The following is a 19,185-nucleotide window of genomic DNA, read 5'->3' as shown; positions in this document are numbered from 1 at the left end:
ATTATTCTAAAATTTACATGAGAACATATCAAATTCTATTTGAGCTTCAAGCACCAATCGGTTGATTTGCTCTTACTGATATGGGTTTTATCATCTATACTTGTGATAGCAGAGCACCAGTTAGTCGAATTGAACCTGTATTGGGGTGTTTGGATCTCTCTAGCTAAGCTAGCCAGGATAGAGAAGCCGTCTAGCAATAGTTTAGGTAGGAGGCTACAGATCCAAACGTCACAGGACATGTATAATATAGGCTCTCTGTCCAGCTCTTCAAACTCACTTCCTCATATTCAAGTTATCATATAAACATGTGTCAGTAAAGCCTTTTGACGATTTGAACATGTTATCATGATATCTAAGCTAATGCTAACGAGCTACTCTCTACTGGTTAGCAGTGCCATTTAGAAATTGTTAGATGGTTAAACATTGAACTGTGGATTTAAAATTGTGCACTGCTCTTATTTGGCGTCTGTGTGAGAAAACTGAACTTAATTGTTTTGGGATCTGAAATAATGCGGTAGAAAAATAATAACATGGGCAAATAGCTGCGTGGTTACATCATCCCAACGAATGGCTCTATGGCTCAGTTAGCTAACTGTGTCAGGAGATTGCCAGTGAGGTAGCTTTGAGGCATTAAACTTTTGGGACATTTTGTGTCGAACCATGTCCGTGTGGAAGTGCCCCTGGAATGGTTAACCTCCGTGCTCAGGACCATCCAACCTGCAGTGGAAAAGAGCCTCGAGACACAGGTCCTTACACCTGGTATTAATGTCCACCTCAAGTGATCAGAAGTGGACAGTGAGCCATATATCCTGGCCTTTTGCATGCGTCACGAATGCGTCTTCAGCGAGCACTAATGATCAGATATTGTGATGGCAGGAAGACACCATGCACGTTTACTACATCTGTATTAAGCTGTGTGATGGCAAACAAAACGTGGTTAGATTGTTCATATTACATATTGTACAATGTCATACATGACCTCCAAAGGTGTTCTGAGCAATCAGATCACAAAGGGCCTCCAAGACGTATTGGAACCTGTTCACACCTGTGCTTAGCACTGTCCACTTGTGATCAGATTACCAGAGACGCATCTTAAAGGCCCTGCACAGTTGTGTTTTTGTTGTTTTTGTTTTTTTATTGATCTGTTAAGTATTTTAGCATTATAGATCATTGAAATACATAGAATTATTTTTTTCCTCAAAAATGACATTAAAAGAACATTACATTTTATTTTTTCTTTCTGGCCTCCTTTTACCATTAAAAATTGAGGAAGAAGCTGGTGAATAAGAAGCTAACTTCAGCCTCATATTGTAACCTGTAAATCTAACTTCAAAATGTTCTGAATATGAGCTGGATGAGCATCATACTGACATTTTATCTCCTTTCTTGGGGGGGATGCAGGTCAACATAAACTTTACCTAATGTCAGCTAATGTTAATGTATGATTGGCAAGCTAAATTAGGTAACGATATTAGCTAACGTTAGCCTTTACATTTTGCTACATTATCAGTGCTAGGTACCCTATTGGACAAAGTCTCAAATGAAAACTCTTATGTCTTTTAAATATTTCTTTTGAAAAAAAACTGGCCTCAATACAGATCCAGAGTCGGCAACAGATGCTTGCTACTAACTCTTGCACTGGGAGGCCCTTGAACCCCAGAAAGAACCTGAGTCAATTTTGATTGGTTCTGGTCATTTGGAAAAGAATGTAGTGTGTGTCCTCTCTCCTGCATCTGGCCAGATTTTGTGGATACCTTCCCTGGTGTTTCACTTGTTGTTCCTGCTAGTCCCACAGACTTTCAAGAGGATTAAAATCTGGGGATTTTGCTTGCTGGTCCAGATGTGTGAACGCTCCTGGATGTTCATCATGCCAATTAGTCACATTTGCAGCCATGTGTGTGTGTGATAACTGCCATATTTGAATACAGGGATAGGAATGTTATGTTCCTTGGTGAGAGGACAAGCAAAAGGCAAAAACTGGTTGTTCTCCAAAGGACCAGTTTCCGCATAATTAAAACACCTCAGAACATCAGAGCTCCTCCAGCTTGAGCCACACCTTGCACATAGTCTGCATCGAAGCCTTCTTGGGGTCTATGATGAGCATGACACCTAGCATCATTCAGATCCAGACAGAAACAAGATTCATCTGACCAGATAACACCTTTCCAGTAATGAATAGTCCAATTTTTGTCTCTTTGCCCACTAACCAGGCAACTTTGTGAGCAGAAGTGAGCAAAGGCCTCTTGCATGCTACTCTTCTCTATATATCCAGATGTTCATGGTATGTCTTCCCTATGGAGCGTTATTTCAGAAATTGGTTGTGAAGGACCTGCATTGACTTATAGAAGCAATTCTTGCCTGGAAGCAATGCGTTTAGTCACAAGTCGTGAAAAAAGCTAGTGGCTCCTCTTCGTCAGTTTCATCTTTTGGCCACAATTCTGGTGAGAATTTCCTGTAGACAGGGATTTTTGCCACTGCTTGTAGACCCATATGACCGTACGCTTCGATACACCTGCAGATTCAGCTGCTTCCTTCACACTATGGCCTTTGACAAAAGGGAGTGATTGCATTTGGGCATGCTAATCATAACATCTGCTTTGCGACCCATTTTCCACACATCAAACGACATTCACAGCTCTGTGCCACCTCTTCTCATCTATCTATCTCATCTATGGATCCCGTAGCACAACCTGCAGGTATTTATCCTCCTCATGCAACGGCATCTGCAGGAGCCTGACATTACTACTTCTTTATTCATGCAATGTAATTTTTTGTCCAGAGAGCTCATTTTAAGTAAGGAGGAAAAATACTGAGCTGGGCTTTTAATACCAGGTGTGAACAGGGCCATAAACAACTTTTTTACTGGACCGTCAAAAATGTTCCAACATGGAATTTTGATGTGAATTTTTCCTACAACAGAAATAATGAGCACTGAATGAAGGTATATAGTCTAGAACAGTGTTTCTTCAAATTAGTCCTTTTTTCCTGTTGACAGTCCATGTTTTTCCAGCCAACATGTGGCTAGAGAAAAATGTAGACTGTCTAATGGTCCCCAAGGACTGTTTTGCGAACCACTGGTCTACAACAGGTTTGTTATACTGCGTTTCTTCCAGGCCACAGCTCTACTGAGATTTTTTCCCTTTGTAGTTGTCTCTGAAATCACCTCATGAAGGCCTTGGAGTTAGCTGATGAGTTGAATCAGCCGTTAGGGTCACACAAGGCCTTGAATTTTTGGTTTAGTTTTTTAGTATTAAATTGTTTGTACAATTTAACATTGATGTCTATGAATAATGTGATTCTTTCCCCCTGTTGAATTCCCAAGAGGCAGAAAATCAACTGGGAATCTCTCTCTCTCTCTACCCCTCTCTCTCTCCCTCTCTCCCTCCTACGACCGCCTTCTTGTGTCAAGATCTCTTATGATCATGCTTTCAGTCTTCTAAACTGTTCTTCTCTTATTCATACGGGGGGGAGAAACTGCGCTGTGGTGATTACGATACTGTTATAATAAGCCAGTCTACAACTAGGAACATTTGTTATTAGGTTGTTAGTTTAAAAATACACAATTTTTCAGATTTTGTTCTTCAGTTAAAAAAATAATAATTATTAGCGCAACAAGTTTCTCTCTAGTATTATATATTCTCATATACTCCACCAGAGAGCAGTGTAGAGCCTGCGTCGTATATTTTCATCAGAGCTTATTGTTATTCCAAAGAGGGAAGCTCAAAAACGACTACAGTAGCCACCCAAAGACAAGACATGCCATGTACTAGATAATACAGAGCAAAGCTGTATCTTATAGAAAACATTGCAGAAGTAAGTAAATAAAAATTAAGCCCACACTCTACTTACGGATTTATTGGTTTAAAAAAAAACTTTCATTATTTAGTGAATTTATCAAGAGTGATATCAGTTAACACTTCACAATTGAATGATTAACTGTCTGTAGGCTCAAAAGATGATTATTGTAGCTCTAAAGCAGGGTGAGATTATGGGACAAAAACACACTGAATGCAGGTATTTTGGCAAATATTTGTGTGCGATATCACATTCAGTGAGTTCCACATTCACATTGAAATTCTATTTGCATATGTAAATTATGTAATTTTTTTTTATGTAATATTTTTTTTTTGTAAAACAGAAACAGTATTGTTTTGGTAAAGTGAGACATGGTGTAGCCTCACTGCCTTTTTATTTTTTTTTCTGCTCATTGAGTTTGTTTTAATATTTATAAATCAAATTTATAGAGAATGTGTGAGAACCATAATCAGTCGTAAGTTGCTAGGGTAAAGCCCACTGTTCACGCTTAACCTTGGAATTGGTTAATCTCAGTGGAAAACACTAAACGGAAGAGGTAACAAATATTGAGTGTGCGGTTGTGTGTGTGTGTGTGTGTGTATGTGGTGTTTTATTTGGGGGCAGGGTTGTTTTGCTTGTTTGTTTAGATTTTGGTTTGTTTTTGTGCCATTTTGCTTGATATTTAAAAAAAATTACATATTTTATAGTTACTTCTTGGATCTGTTTTGGTGTGTGTGTGTTTATAAAAATTTTTTTTGGCATGTCTGATCTTTAAATGGTAACAAGGTAAGTTTTATTGGGTTGCAGTTTTTCATTCTGTGCCAGGATTTTTATTTTGTTACTATTTTGGTACATTTTTGCAACTCATGCCATGTAAATCAGAATACCTGGTTGCGTTTATTACCGAAAGTAATTTCTAAATTTGCAGTGCGCTACCTGGTTCTGACTCTTAGTGAAGGAGTCTGAACGTAAGCAGTGCACTGCATTTAAACCTGATGTGAAAAGCTGTGAATTTTATATAATATTTCAAACATTTCCCAGCTGCAGTCTTACATTGTGATCTTCATTTGCTGTATTTGAAACCAAGCACTAAGAATAGGAATAAGAATTAGAATATTTAAAAATTTTACCTCCATGTCTTTCACCACTTTGTTGATAAAAACTCTATCTCAGTGTTCATGCATTCTCTCTGAAATTGCTTGGAAACATGATCAGGAGCCTTTATCAAATGCAGTGAAAGTTGCAAACTTTAAAAAAAGTACATTGCACAGTTGTTGGAAGTACTTAGTAATGGAGTTTTAAATGCTTTCATTAAAATTTTTGGGGTTGTGTTGATGAGAATCTACATCTTTTTGAATTGCATGTGTGAAGATGCATTCTGGGCCACATTCTAGCGATTTGCACATTTTCTGATAATTGTGGCAAAAACAGTAGACATGTCCAATTTACTTCTGCTTGTATAAAACTGTCTGTCACTCATAGGGTCAGTAAGACTTGGGTTGGAGTGTGATCAATGTTTTGTTAATGTTTATGTGCAGAACTGTGTGGGAATGTGATTATGTGCGTGACTGAGGTGTTTTATGAGTTTATCTGTGATTTTGGACCGTATTTCTTTGTCCAAGCTGGAAAATCCAGTAGTCACCATCCCTACTCACTGAGCTCTGCCTTCCTGCAACAGTTAATTTGAGCGTTAATCTGTTTCACCTGATCTAGGCAGTCATCCTTTTCAGACGTCCTTCATCAGATGGTAGCAATGTAGATCTCCAGGAGAAGGGTTGTTGGCTCTGTATCATACTGCTTAAACTATTTATTTATTTGTTTTATTTATTTATTTGCATACTTGGTCTTTTCATTCCCTACCAGATGTCTTTTCATTATTTAATTTTCTGACCTAAGAACACAACAAAGAGGAAACACACACATATATATATATATATATATATATATATATATATATATATATATATATATATATATATATATATATATATATATTTGGGGGGGGGGTCTCAAGTTTAACCATCACATAAGTCTGCAATAGTTATCATTTTTTTCCTATGATTTTGATGTTTGTAGGCTTATTTACATTCCTTATTTGTGTTGATTTAGTTGTAGGAAGCTTTTGAAGCAGTGGGACTAAGGCCCAAAACATACTCAACACAAGGACGCGAACGCAGATGCTTTGAGTTACGCAGATGGGGATTCATGTGTAGTTGCGTTCAAAAATGCGTCACGATGTATTTCATAACGCGACCCGCACGTTCTGAGCTTCACAGCAAGAGACGCTATAATGACAGCCAAGCCTGACCAAGCGGCCTTGTGCCGCCAGCATGCTTTCTCAACTACCATAGCAGACGAACGCTTAAGTCTCACGCAAAGATGCCATAAAAATAGGATAATAACTATCGCATTTCCAATCCAGCAGAAGAGGTAAAGCAGCTCACTCTCCTCTACTATCCACAATTGAGGCTGCTGTACACAACAGTAGATCTCTCTCTCATTTGTACTCTATTGCCCCCTTCAGTACTGAGGGTTTTCACCTCCACAGCAATGTAAGAACGAGAAGTGAGTTTGTACAAAAGGACAGAACGTTTGCAATATGTTGACCGAGCGTTCTCATTTGTGTTTGTGTCCTTGCATGAAGTATGTTTCGGGCCTAGGTGATTGTTTTTTGTTTTTTCAATGGTTTATTCTGATTAAATTGCATGTTCATATTTTCATTTTATGTTTTATTTATTGGAGTCTAGTTTGTACACTTTAAGGAGGAAAAACATTTTCAGTCATTTACTTTGTTTTAATCCTTGCATGCTTTCTTTTACTTTGCTGCCAGTAAGTTCAGCTGGAGAATTAAAACACACTTGCAGAATCTGTAGCTGAAAATAGGCACTTGTTTGTAAATTTATTACAGTTACATTGGATTCAAAAGTAAGTGTGTTACACATTGGTCATTAAGTATAATGCTACGTTTAATGTAAATAACCCAAAAACATTGTAGTTTGTTGATTTTGCTATGGCTTGGTTTGCTTGTTATATACTACATAGTTTAAAATCAAGCATTTACAAAAAAATTATTTGAAGTGTTTTCCATAGCATATTGAAGTTGAAGAATTGTCACAGCTAAAGCCATTAGCTGGTCATCAGATGGATTGCTGATGTCCACAGTGCAGAACCCTGAATTAAAAATCCTAACGTTTCCGCTAACTAACACTTTATTTACTTGCAGTTTACAGTTGCATACCTTTTCTTTACTTCCAGAGAGAACAGGATATGAGAGTGAGTGAAATGGGTGCCCGTGGAGCCATTAATATGGGAGGTATGGTCATAAGTCTCCACCTAAGCTCAAACCATCTGCTAGTATTATGCTAGTGTTACATGAGAGTTTGTTTGGTTTGGTACTGTACAGTACTGCACCATTCATTTGTTTAATGTCCAGTCAGAATGGCCTGTAATGACAAGTTATTCATTTTTCAGTGTCGGGGGACAAAAGCAAAGACACATTAAATAGAAAATGTTTTAAATTCACAGTAGCCTCAACAGTGTAATATCCATTATATTTTTTGAGTGATCCATTATATTTAGTGAGTGTACTCTTTGCTTTTATTACAGCTCCTGTTCTTTTTGGGAGACATGCTTTCAATTTTGGAAAGAAGTCTGCAGGGATTATATAATATATTATATTATATTATATTATATTATATTATATTAGAATATATAAAAATAAAATGTCGTTTTTTTCTGTTATTAATCCAAGTAATCCCTGGACTCTAAGAACACCAGCAACTTCTTTTCTTTGTAATGGCTTTTTGACAGCTACAGTGTATCACAAAAGTGAGTACACCCCTCACATTTCTGCAGATATTTAAGTTTATCTTTTCATGGGACAACACTGACACAATGACACTTTGACACAATGAAAAGTTGTCTGTGTGCAGCTTATATAACAGTGTAAATGTATTCTTCCCTCAAAATAACTCAAAATACAGCCATTAATGTCTAAACCACCGGCAACAAAAGTGAGTACACCCCTAAGAGACTACACCTCTACATGTCCAAATTGAGCACTGCTTGTCATTTTCCTTCCAAAATGTCATGGGGCTTGTTAGTGTTACTAGGTCTCAGGTGTGCATGGGGAGCAGGTGTGTTCAAATTTGTAGTACAGCTCTCACACTCTCTCATACTGGTCACTGAAAGTTCCAACATGGCACCTCATGGCAAAGAACTCTCTGGGGATCTTAAAAGACAAATTGTTGCGCTACATGAAGATGGCCAAGGCTACAAGAAGATTGCCAACACCCTGAAACTGAGCTGCAGCACAGAGGCCAATATCATCCAGCGTTTTAAAAGAGCAGGGTCCACTCAGAACAGACCTTGTGTTGGTCGTCCAAAGAAGCTGAGTGCACGTGCTCAGCGTCACATCCAAATGCTGTCTTTGAAAGATCGGCGCAGGAGTGCTGTCAGCATTGCTGCAGAGATTGAAGAGGTGGGGGGTCAGCCTGTCAGTGCTCAGACCATATGCCACACACTACATCAAATTGGTCTGCATGGCTGTCACCCCAGAAGAGAGCCTCTTCTGAAGTCTGTACACAAGAAAGCCCGCAAACAGTTTGCTGAAGACATGTCAACAAAGGACATGGATTACTGGAACCATGTCCTATGGTCTGATGAGACCAAGATTAATTTGTTTGTTTCAGATGGTCTCAAGCATGTGTGGCAGCAATCAGGTGAGGTGTACAAAGATAAGTGTGTCATGCCTACAGTCAAGCATGGTGGTGGGAATGTCATGGTCTGGGGCTGCATGAGTGCAGCAGGTGTTGGGGAGTTACATTTCATTGAGGGACACAAGAACTCCAATATGTACTGTGAAATACTGAAGCAGAGCATGATCCCCTCCCTCCGGAAACTGGGTCGCAGGGCAGTGTTTCAGCATGATAATGACCCCAAACACACCTCTAAGATGACCACTGCTTTATTGAAGAGGCTGAGGTGATGGACTGGCCAAGTATGTCCCCAGACCTAAACCCAATAGAACATATTTGGGGCATCTTCAAGCAGAAGGTGGAGGAGCGCAAAGTCTCGAATATCCACTTGCTCCGTGATGTCGTCATGGAGGAGTGGAAAAGCATTCCAGTGGCAACCTGTGAAGCTCTGGTAAACTCAGGAGAGCCCAGGGGAGTTAAGGCAGTTCTGGAAAATAATGGTGGCCACACAAAATATTGACACTTCAGGAACTGTCTCCTAGGGGTGTACTCACTTTTGTTGCCGGTGGTTTAGACATTAATGGCTGTATATTGAGTTATTTTGAGGGAAGAATAAATTTACAGTTCTATAAGCTGCAAACAGACGACTTTTCATTGTGTGAAAGTGTCATTTTGTCAGTGTTGTCCCATGAAAAGATAAACTTAAATATCTGCAGAAATGTGAGGGGTGTTCTCACTTTTGTGATGCACTGTATATCCTTTCTGATCCATAATCTTCCAGTGGAAAGATGCTTTCAGATCTGTAGCAAGCCTGGAGTTTCATTTCGTCCTGTCTCTCAATGATGAAACCTATGATGAAACATATAAAATACAAAAATGAATAGTTTGTACTTAATGGTGGTTTTGACTGGCATTTAAATAAATAGAAGGTACACAATACTGTATGATTTTTGTACCAGTGTTAGCATAATTTTGCATAACCATAAATAGCATTCTGTGTTACACAGTCTATATTTTGACTTGTGGGTTGCTTGTGTGAGTGTATTGCATTTGCATTTGTGCGAGTGAAAGTTTTTCATGCTGTAAAGATTTTTTTTATTCTTTTGACCCCGCGAAGTTAGATACTTGGATAAAGATGAATGGATAAAGTTATGTTATGTTAAAGATTTGTTCCCTATGAAACATGATTATTGGGAAGTTCTTTCTGACAAAAATTCTGAACAAAATTATTCTGAAGTTGTTTAGTTTGAGCGAACACTTTGTTTGTTTAATTAATTAATTAATTAACTAATTTTTTAAAGCAGTCGTGTAATATGTGTTAACAGCTTCAGTAATTTACCGACTCGACCATTATGTGCATGGTGGATTATCAAATAATGAATAGTCAATTCATTTTAAACTGTCCTTTTTTTTCTTCCTTTGGTAAATGAAATGATAGCAGTAACCTTTTCATTTTTAAACGTTTGATTAGTTATTTTGTTTCACATAGCATGATCAAGCACTACACTGTGTAGACAAGTTTAGCCTTATTTGTTATAATTAGTGCAAGGGTGGTAAGGGGCTTGTCTTAGTTAATATCGGTCATACATTGTCTTGTATAGATTCATTTAATCCTGCTGCTGCTGTTAGTGGTAACCAGGGCCCTTCTCAAATGATGGGCATGGGCATGTCAGGCCGGGGTGGAGCCATGGGGCCTGAGGGATCATCAAATATGGGGACACCCCTCATACCTGATAACGGAGCTATGGTAATGTATCTCTGCTCAATTGTTTGCTACATAATCATGTAATGTGCTGTTTTGTGAGTCTGTATCTTTTTGTTGAGTAAGGATGTGCTGCTGCATTATCAGTTGAACTTATATAAAATATATATAATAGTATATAATATATACTATTAGCATTCTTCAGCATTTAACATATGTTCTGTAGTAAATAAATGCAAAGAGCATTCTTAGGTAACATAATCACTTGGTCTGATATAAAAATCCATAAAAGTGCCTGCCTAGTCTGTTTTGATCGTTCATGGTATGAAGCAGGTATTTAATGAAAACATATAAATACATTTATAATACAAAGTCAGTTTTAAATTTTGACCGTTTTTAAAATTGACAGTTTTTTAAACTGCTGGTTTGACACAACCTCAAATTATTTTCAGTTTCAAATCAAATTAGTAATTTTACTTGTTTACTTGTTTTAATTTTACTAAATGACCCATTTGTGAAAATTATATAAAACATCACAATTTAAAAGGTTTTACATTCAATTAGTGATGGTAATCTAGGGTTTGGTCCCACTAGGGTTGAGTGGTATAACAGTAGTAGGGTATGCCACAGTATATGAAAATTATGGCTAGCCTAATTATTGAATCGTTTGTTTCAGAATTGCAACTTTCAGTTCACAAAATATTAACGATTACATTCTGTGTGTGACTTTCTATTCATATGCTCATATGCTGAAGTTTGGCCATTCCTGGGAAAATTGCATTTTTTTTTTTTTAGATTTAGGTGAAAATAAGTTAATCTTCTGCACATTTTAGTGTCCAGTTACTGTTTATTTGTTGAATTTAACATGCTTAAATAAAACTTTTTTCTAATATGTTGCTCAGTAAATAAATAGAAATTGTGCCAAATTTAATAGCCCCATATTTATGTAATGTAATATAATTATGTAATTTAAGTATGTCTACTATAGGGGATTTGATAACTTTGACTTAGAAGAACAAAACTTACTTTAACCAGGGGTGTTGTATACAATTGTATAAATGAGCATTAAATATTAAGTCATCAACCTGATCGCAGTTGCTAAATGTGTCAGTGTTAACTAGGGCAGTGTAGTGGTACTGGTTGTAGCCCCAGTGTTACCTTAGCTAGCAGGTTCACAGATCCACCCTCCACTGGGCAGATTAGTTTGCAGCTACCTGTTTTTGGGTTGATGGTCAGCCCAAAGGTAATCCTTTCTATGGTGTGTGGAGCTTTTAACCAGCAGGCTAAACTGGTACTTGCACCACAGCCAGCCAAACACAGTCCTAGTTAACACTGTTCACTGTTAGACGGTTGGATTAACATTTATTGAGTGATTATTTGAAACCTCACTCATTTATGTTCAGATTAGTAATGTTGCCGTGGGAGCTAATGGTTTGTTCTTGCTGTGCGCACCTGCTGATGCATGAATTACACGCCATCAGATAAAGCCCCGTGTATGCTTAGAGTCTATTGTGGATGCTAAAGTAGATAAAATTAGCTTAACATTGACCCTTGTCCGCAAAATGACTTTTAAAATTTCTTTTTTATTAATGCATTCTGTGCATGAGCAGTGCATTATGTGGTCCTTCTGGATTCTTACATGTACCTTATCAAAGTCTAACGAATCGTTAATTTTGACTTTTTGAATATGCTCATCTTTGATATTCATAACTGTAGTTATTGCATTAGAGCGGCCAAAAATTTCCTCAATCATATGTGTACTATAAACTTATAAAATAATAACATTTTACTCAATTTATCATAGAAGTATTAACACTCTAAAGCTTCTACACAGTCTATTTGTAGGCTTCGAATTTGTTGCTTTAAATTGTGGGTCAAGTAGGCTACTGTTCAGCTTATTATTCACTTTGAATATGAAATGAATGCATGTATTTCTAGGATTCCAACATGTGATTGTACTCAGAATACTCAGGTATTCAACTACTGTCTTTACTCCACCATTCAGCTTTTTGAGAATATTACTTGGTAACATTGTTCTCCTTCCACAGTATAAATAACCCTTAAATATCTCATACTACATTTATATAGGATTCAGTCCAGTATAGGTTGTTCAAACATTTTAGGTTATAATCATCCACTTGGTTCTTTGGTCGAAATGTTCCATTGGTAAAGGAAAGACTAACTCCGTTCGTGGTAGCCCACAGCTCTGCAGAGATGAGCGTTTTCCTTCTTTTATCTCTCTTCATGCAACATACAAAGCCATTGCTAATTAGTTGATGCTTTGACTGAGTTGTGTTCCACCAGATCTAGAACTTAACTTGTATCAGTGGGAGCTTCTGAAGAGAAATTATCGTAATAATTAGCATCATTTTAGCACTTGAGCTGAACTACTTTTCCCTCTTATGAAAGCAGGTGATGTTCTGAAACCGTTTGCTTTACATACTGCCTGACTTGGTTAAACTAAGTAAATTTGGACTTGATGGCTGACTCCACCAATCTATATTGGTCTGTGGTTCTCAAACTGGTCCTCAAGGTCCTAGACTAGAACAGAGGTCTTCAAAGCTAGACTTGGAATCTGTTTCCTTATTAGGATTTTTTTGAACACTGGTAGTGTACCGAACCAGAAACTGGATTCAGGACCTGGATTTAAAGACCTCTGTTCTAGCATTTGTTTAACACTTCATTTGAAGTCAATCCTTAGGTGTAAAACATCACATGCTACTGAATGCAGAGTAATCTTGGTTAACTTTAAACCAGGTTCTGTGTTAACTAGGGATGTTTGATTTAAATGGTTAATTCTGAACTTGCAAACACAAAAAGACCCAAACAGTGCTTTCAATTAAAAAGTTAACTTCATTTCTGATGTGCAGCTGACATTTGAATTATTATTTTTTTATTATTATTTTAATGAGGTTTTAAGAGCACAACTCTACTTTAGAATGCGCAGTACTGTGTCTTCTGGAATTAACTCCAATTCTCTACTCTTGCCACTGGAGTCGATGGCATTGACCTCTTCGGTTCCGCTTAATGTTAACTTATAGCACCAGAGCCGTTGATAAAAGGATATAGTTGACCGTAATATCACAGCTAGGATATTTTGCTACATGACACAATGCCAAGATAGGCTTAAACTAACTCTTTTTATTAAATGTCATGTTTCTTCTTTTGGGTGTAGCTTAAAGCTGTGTTTCTGTTAGCTAACATTTAGCCTATGTAGTTAGTCCCATGACAGAAAAGCATAGAAAATGTGAACTACTTACTTTATGTTTGTTTATTGTTGTTTAAACTGTCCAAATGAATTTAAAGCAAACACTGTTCAGGCCCTACATGTTAAGTAACTTGGCTGTGTAGCAATATGTAGTAAATATAAGTAGATAGACTTTGTTATGCTGCATTTTTTTCATTCAACAAAGCTTTAAACCTTATTTATATAAAAGTATATAGAAAATGCAGTGCAGTGTTTTCATGAGTCGTATCCATGATTTTATGTTTGTCTTAATTGATCACTGATTAAAAACGATCAGTTATCTATTGAAGAAAAAATTTGGCCAAATGCACATCCCTAATGTTAACATGTTCAGCAACATGTTACTAGTGTTTGCATGTGTTGTCACCACTTAACTGTTATAGCACATTGTATGTTAGTGACTTAATGCTTTATTTATTTTTTACCTATTAACATTAATGAATTGATTTGCCAAGTCAAAATGCACCTTTCAAACTGAACTTCCTTAAGCCAGAGGTAAAATAATAACCGTATTTTTCCTTATATTTCATTTGACTTTGCGGTAGGGTTGTGCTGTTTTTTGCAACAGCTTATCTCTGTGGAGATCACAAAGTAGTGAAATCTCATACTCATTTAATTTACCATTATACAATTATTGCACCATTTGACTCCATCTATCTTTAAAGAAAGCGAGCAGAAGTTGCTTTACAACAGTAGACTACTTGACCAGGTTATGTCATTTACATGGAAGGGGCATGGTAAAATTGTAGTTACCTGAATACTTCCTCCCCATTCCCTTGTACCTGCCCCCGGCCAATCTGTATGTTCATTGCATGTGATGTAGAAATTACCGTTTTTATCGTCACTGGTCAGCAAACATTCCAGAAAAGACTCCTAATGAGTGTTATTCAAGTTAAAGTATAATTTATTCAAAAGCTATATTGTTACTATTTATTTAGCTGTATTCATTTTTCTGGCATGTTTTTGGCCGTTTAGCAGTTACTATTATCAGGTAGATGTGAACCTGAAGATTTGATCAGACATTTTTCTTCTTATGCACACTAATGAAATTTGTTTCCTTCTTTGTTGGTGCCTGGACTCCTGCTTTTCATCATGTCAACTCTTGGGAACTTCTGCGTTGTGACTTTCAAAATTTTGGCATTAATTGCGATGATCTTTTTGGACTTTTCCACTGCAACACCTGAAATTTGCAACTCCAAAACCACAAAACAAAAACGACCTTTTCTTGATGGACTTCCTTGCGCACAATTTACACCTCTACTTCTTGGTGTTGCACTGTAGCGTAATGAGAGGTTTTCTCAGGGAGGACCTCCTCAGATGGGTTCTCCCATAGGTGGTCGACCTGGTGTTGACTCTCCTCAGCAGCAACAGTCACCTGTGGTTGGTGGCGCGGGACCTGTTCCCGGTATGGGTGGTCCAGGTGGCTTTGGGCGAGGAACCCCTGTTGGGGGCAACTTTGATGGGCCTAACAACAAACGTCGTAGATACTAAGCTTTTATTTTCTTTCATGATTGTGTATAACAGTTTTTGACCCAGAGTATCCCACATCTTGCTTAGTGATACCAGCTTATACACTCTCACTCATGTTCTCAGTCGCACTGCTTCCTGACCAGCGGCACCTTTCGACCTGTGACCCACAACCTTGACACACAGCATGAGCCAGGATTAGTGATAATGTGAATCCATTAATCTGATTTGAAATTGCCTTAATTGTGGTAGCATAAGTGAGAGGTGTCAGGTTCTCACAGTGCACAGGTGCAGTGCTTTCCCTTTTCTTCAAATACCTGATTCTTTTTGAACGGCTTGACTAATTAGTTGATCGGTTGTGAAAGTGATGTGATGAAGCTGGGGAAGTACTGCACTGCAGAACTAGAATGTGACACCTCTTCTATAGATCATCTGTTGCTTATGGAGCATCTCTTTGTTGAGCTGCAACACCATGTCATTTGTTGCCCTATTAAAATTTACCTGATTATGTGGGACTATATGGCCTGTAAATTGGCACTGCAAGCTATCGCTCATTCTAATGCCTCTTATGCATTTGACCTTGCAGTTTTGCCTTGCCACATCCTATTCATTGCAATAGAGAGCTCTGCCTCATTGATGCATATTGGAAAACATCACTGCACAGCAGAAAAGTTTTATTTATTTAATTTAGTGCAGCAATCGCATTGCATTTAGCAAATCGGGCAAAGGTAGACAGGCCTTCATCTCAAATGGTAAATACAAAGGGTAGAGAGAGGGGACAGCAGCTCTCTTTCTCTTCTTTGAGTCCACAATGGTATAACAATGAAAATATACAGTTTTGCAACTATTGACAATTAAGATTTGAAAGAACGTTTTATCATTTAAAACCGAAATGTTATGAAGATTTGAGATTACTTACTATGTTAGTTAGTTTGCTTGTGAGACTCAGCAAGCTTACTGTCAAATTAGTTTGAATAACGAAGGGAAAAAAGACACAGAAATGCCCTCCGGCTGAGGGATCCAACACAGCGAAATGCATTAATAAAAATTGCAAGTGTTTGCATACTGTTGTGGTCATCGGGTTGGAAGGATTTCTTAACCCACCCCTCTGACCTACCTGTTGAACTATAGGGGAAATGTAGACAGTGGTTGGGATTTATCAATAACTAATGCTTGGGTAAATACCTGTGGTCCATTCTGAACTTTTGTATTAGAAAACATTTAGTATTTGAAAAGATGTGTAAAATAAACTCTGCCAAAAACATACCTTTTCTCAAGCTACCCGTGGTGGTTATTTGGGCACAATGTTAGGACTCCTTTATGTTCATTTAGCTGAATAGGTCAGTTGGTGATGGTGTCTCAATGAGCATTAAACAGTGAAGTTTCTCACGAATTTAGGTTTTGTGTTCATTACAGGCAGATATTTTTACTTTTGTGTTGTTTATAGGCAAACCCCAAGTAATCAGGTAAATGTTTATGGTACGCAGAGACAGTGTTGCAAATCAGCAAGAATGCACCATTTTTAACAATACCATTTGCACAACACTTGCAGTTACTATGGTTATGTGTTTCATACTTTTTTTATTATTCTTTTACATGTCTTGTGTTTGAAATGGGTAGTGAAATGAATAGTGATTGTGTATGTCATGTAGTACGTGCATGCCTGCTAGCAGTCATTTTTGTTCCAGTGAATGTTTTGAATGTGCTGAGTTGTTCTGCTTTCTCCTAATGGCAGATCTTTGAATAAAAATCCTTATGAATTTAGATTTGTGCATTTGTGCCTCTAACAGGAAAAGAAAAATCATCAGACTTTGAAATTGACAGTTCACCTGGTTCATGTGAAGTTCCTATAAGTGAAGCCTTCTTAACATACTCAGAATCTTTGTGTACAGTGGTTCAGCAGTTTGTTAGCTAAAAGTGAGCATCTAGCTCTCAAAGGTGAGTAGGTACCTGTTTTAACAAAGTTTCTTCTGAGGAAGTACAAAGCCCTTTTGGAACACTTTTGGGCCAATTATGTTTCAGCAATATGTAGGCATTAGACACATTTACAAGAAAGATTTTCAGGAATATGGGGATGTTAGTAAAACTATATAATCTAGAACCAACAATGTAAGTATAGTCAGCTAAACAGCCTAGAAAATAAAGTTATATATTAAGTTAAATATTAGTTTATAATCACTAAGACCAGATTAAATGCATCAACATACCTAACTTGACACTGAAAATGTATTCATCCATTGGGCCATTTCATCCACATTGATTTTTCCACCATCAGGAAATCAGATTTTTTACATTGCATTGAATGTTCTAGTTTTGTCCTTTTGAAAAGAAAAAAAAACCATTTGAATGCCAAATGCTAAGCCTGGCAGACAAAAGCACAGACACAGAGGATTCAACCTGTGTAAGCCTGAGTTGTGGATGCTTACAATTATAAGTAACTATCAACTGAGCAATTGTTTATGGCACTCTGTTTTTTGTTTTGTTTTGTTTAGTTTTTGTTTGTTTATTTTTCTTCACTGAATGTTCTGCTTTTTTCTACAATCCTGAGAAGTTTAAAAGTGCTACTTGAAATTAAGAAGTGGTTCTTGGGTTTATAGTATCCTGTAACAATCTAGAATTTGTATCTTAAAGGTTTTCCGTTTTCTTTTTGTGAAAAGTACCCTGTTCCAGAGAATTCTGAAATTACTTTTTCAAAATCATAATTGCCATATTGGTGTAAGATTCCTGTAGCTGTAAGCCGAGTCCATGTGCCACTTTGCTGTAATCTAGTGGTAGCTGCAACAGGAAGTAAATTTCCACAGATATCCAGGATGATTATGCTTGTCCGCTTGTGTGTGAATGGAAACGACTTGTGTGACGTGATATTTTTTTTTTTATGTGGATAAAGTGCAGGCGAATCTCATCTGGTCAAACTGGAGCCGTATTTTAGTGAAATGTGGAATGGAAAATGGAATTCAGCCAAAGTTTATCCAGATATGATCCGGATACAAAATGCATGTTAATGCAAGGTGTAAAGCAGCTCATAAAGTCAGCTCCATTATTATTAGCACCATATCCTTGGTAAAGCCCTGTTTAAAAAAGCATTAACATCATTCTCACTGAAGTTATGAGGGGAGAAAAAGTAAAGGTTCTGAGGTGCTATGGAAAAAACAAAACGGCTCCAGAACATCAGAACCTTCTGATGAAACTTCTTCACTGTGTGGAATCACAGTACACGCATTTATGCTTTCTGTTCCAGGCATATTGCCATATACTAATGCTGCTGCTTTAGTGATGACATGCTGTTGTTATTATAAGGCAAAGGATCAGTGTGGTCATCTCAATCATATGGACGAAAGACTTGTAGAGCTGGGCTTGGGTGATTTGACAATATCGTTTGACCAGTGATCTTATTTTTGTGCATCCCCTCAAATCTTATTTTCAATTGGCCACATAATATTGGTCACCTACAACACGACGACTACACTTCAAACGTAGTCAGCCAAAATATATATTTGGTGTCTAAATTGTTTTTTCTTGGTTTTTTTTTTGTTTTTGTTTTTGTTTTTTTTGTTTTTTTCCACTGGCGCCAATATATGAAATTATGAAGCAAATATATAAAATTATGTGCATGCATTTATGGAAAAGATTTATGGTGACAATCTTGTTTGTTAATCCTCCTATTATGTTTGCACATCAGTTACGTTATTGACCCTGTATTGTTAAAGCTCCTTGAAATAGTCCTAGAACATAACGCTGCTGTTGGAACAAAACCTCGGATTTCCAAAAAGGTAGTGGGTAGCTTTACAGGACAAGGAAACATTTTTCACTTTAAATGGAACTGAATAGAGAATTTTTTATTTTTTTTTTTTCCCTCCAAGTGATTTTGGACCAATTCTGCTGATACATTTTGATGCAACAAGAAGGTCAACTGCCTTTTTTTAAATCATGTCAGAAAATTAAACGGGGGAAAAATGAGGTTTCGTCCCAACAGCAGCGAGATATTACTCTTATTTCATTTGACCTTACTTGCCAATTATCTACCCATCAGGAACTTGGACATAAACTAATTTCATTGTTTTTTCTGTTCATAATTACCATGTTTACCTTGGGTGTAGAAACCACATTCCACTGGATTATTTATTTATTTATAATATGTACTTTAGATATGTCATTTGTGTTGCTGGCATTGCATTATGGATAAATTCACAACTTTGTAATGGGTTTCAGTTAACCCATAACAAATGAAACCAAAAGAGTTGTTCACTTCCCTAATATTGATCGCCCTGGGCTCAATG

General features: G+C 37.2%; 1 protein-coding gene across 2 annotated transcripts in view; it reads left to right on the top strand.

The window, feature by feature from the left end:
* Nucleotides 1-19,185, top strand: part of pspc1 (paraspeckle component 1) — a 39,396-nt gene that overhangs the window by 8,189 nt on the left and 12,022 nt on the right. Inside the window, exons 7-9 of one of the 2 annotated variants that reach the window (XM_017710072.2) lie at nt 7,051-7,108; nt 10,094-10,239; nt 14,723-16,672. The exons of the other annotated variant lie outside the window; for it this stretch is intronic. Of the exons in view, the coding sequence (XP_017565561.1) occupies nt 7,051-7,108; nt 10,094-10,239; nt 14,723-14,932 (414 nt within the window). The 3' untranslated portion in view covers nt 14,933-16,672. Of the gene's footprint in view, nt 1-7,050; nt 7,109-10,093; nt 10,240-14,722; nt 16,673-19,185 lie in introns of those variants that run through there. 2 annotated transcript variants of the gene reach the window in all.

The sequence above is a fragment of the Pygocentrus nattereri genome, chromosome 12, assembly GCF_015220715.1.
Source record: "Pygocentrus nattereri isolate fPygNat1 chromosome 12, fPygNat1.pri, whole genome shotgun sequence".
Classification (NCBI taxonomy): Eukaryota; Metazoa; Chordata; class Actinopteri; order Characiformes; family Serrasalmidae; genus Pygocentrus; species Pygocentrus nattereri.
The sequence above is the reverse complement of the archived record's forward strand: the minus strand, read 5'-3'. Positions and strand labels throughout refer to the sequence as shown.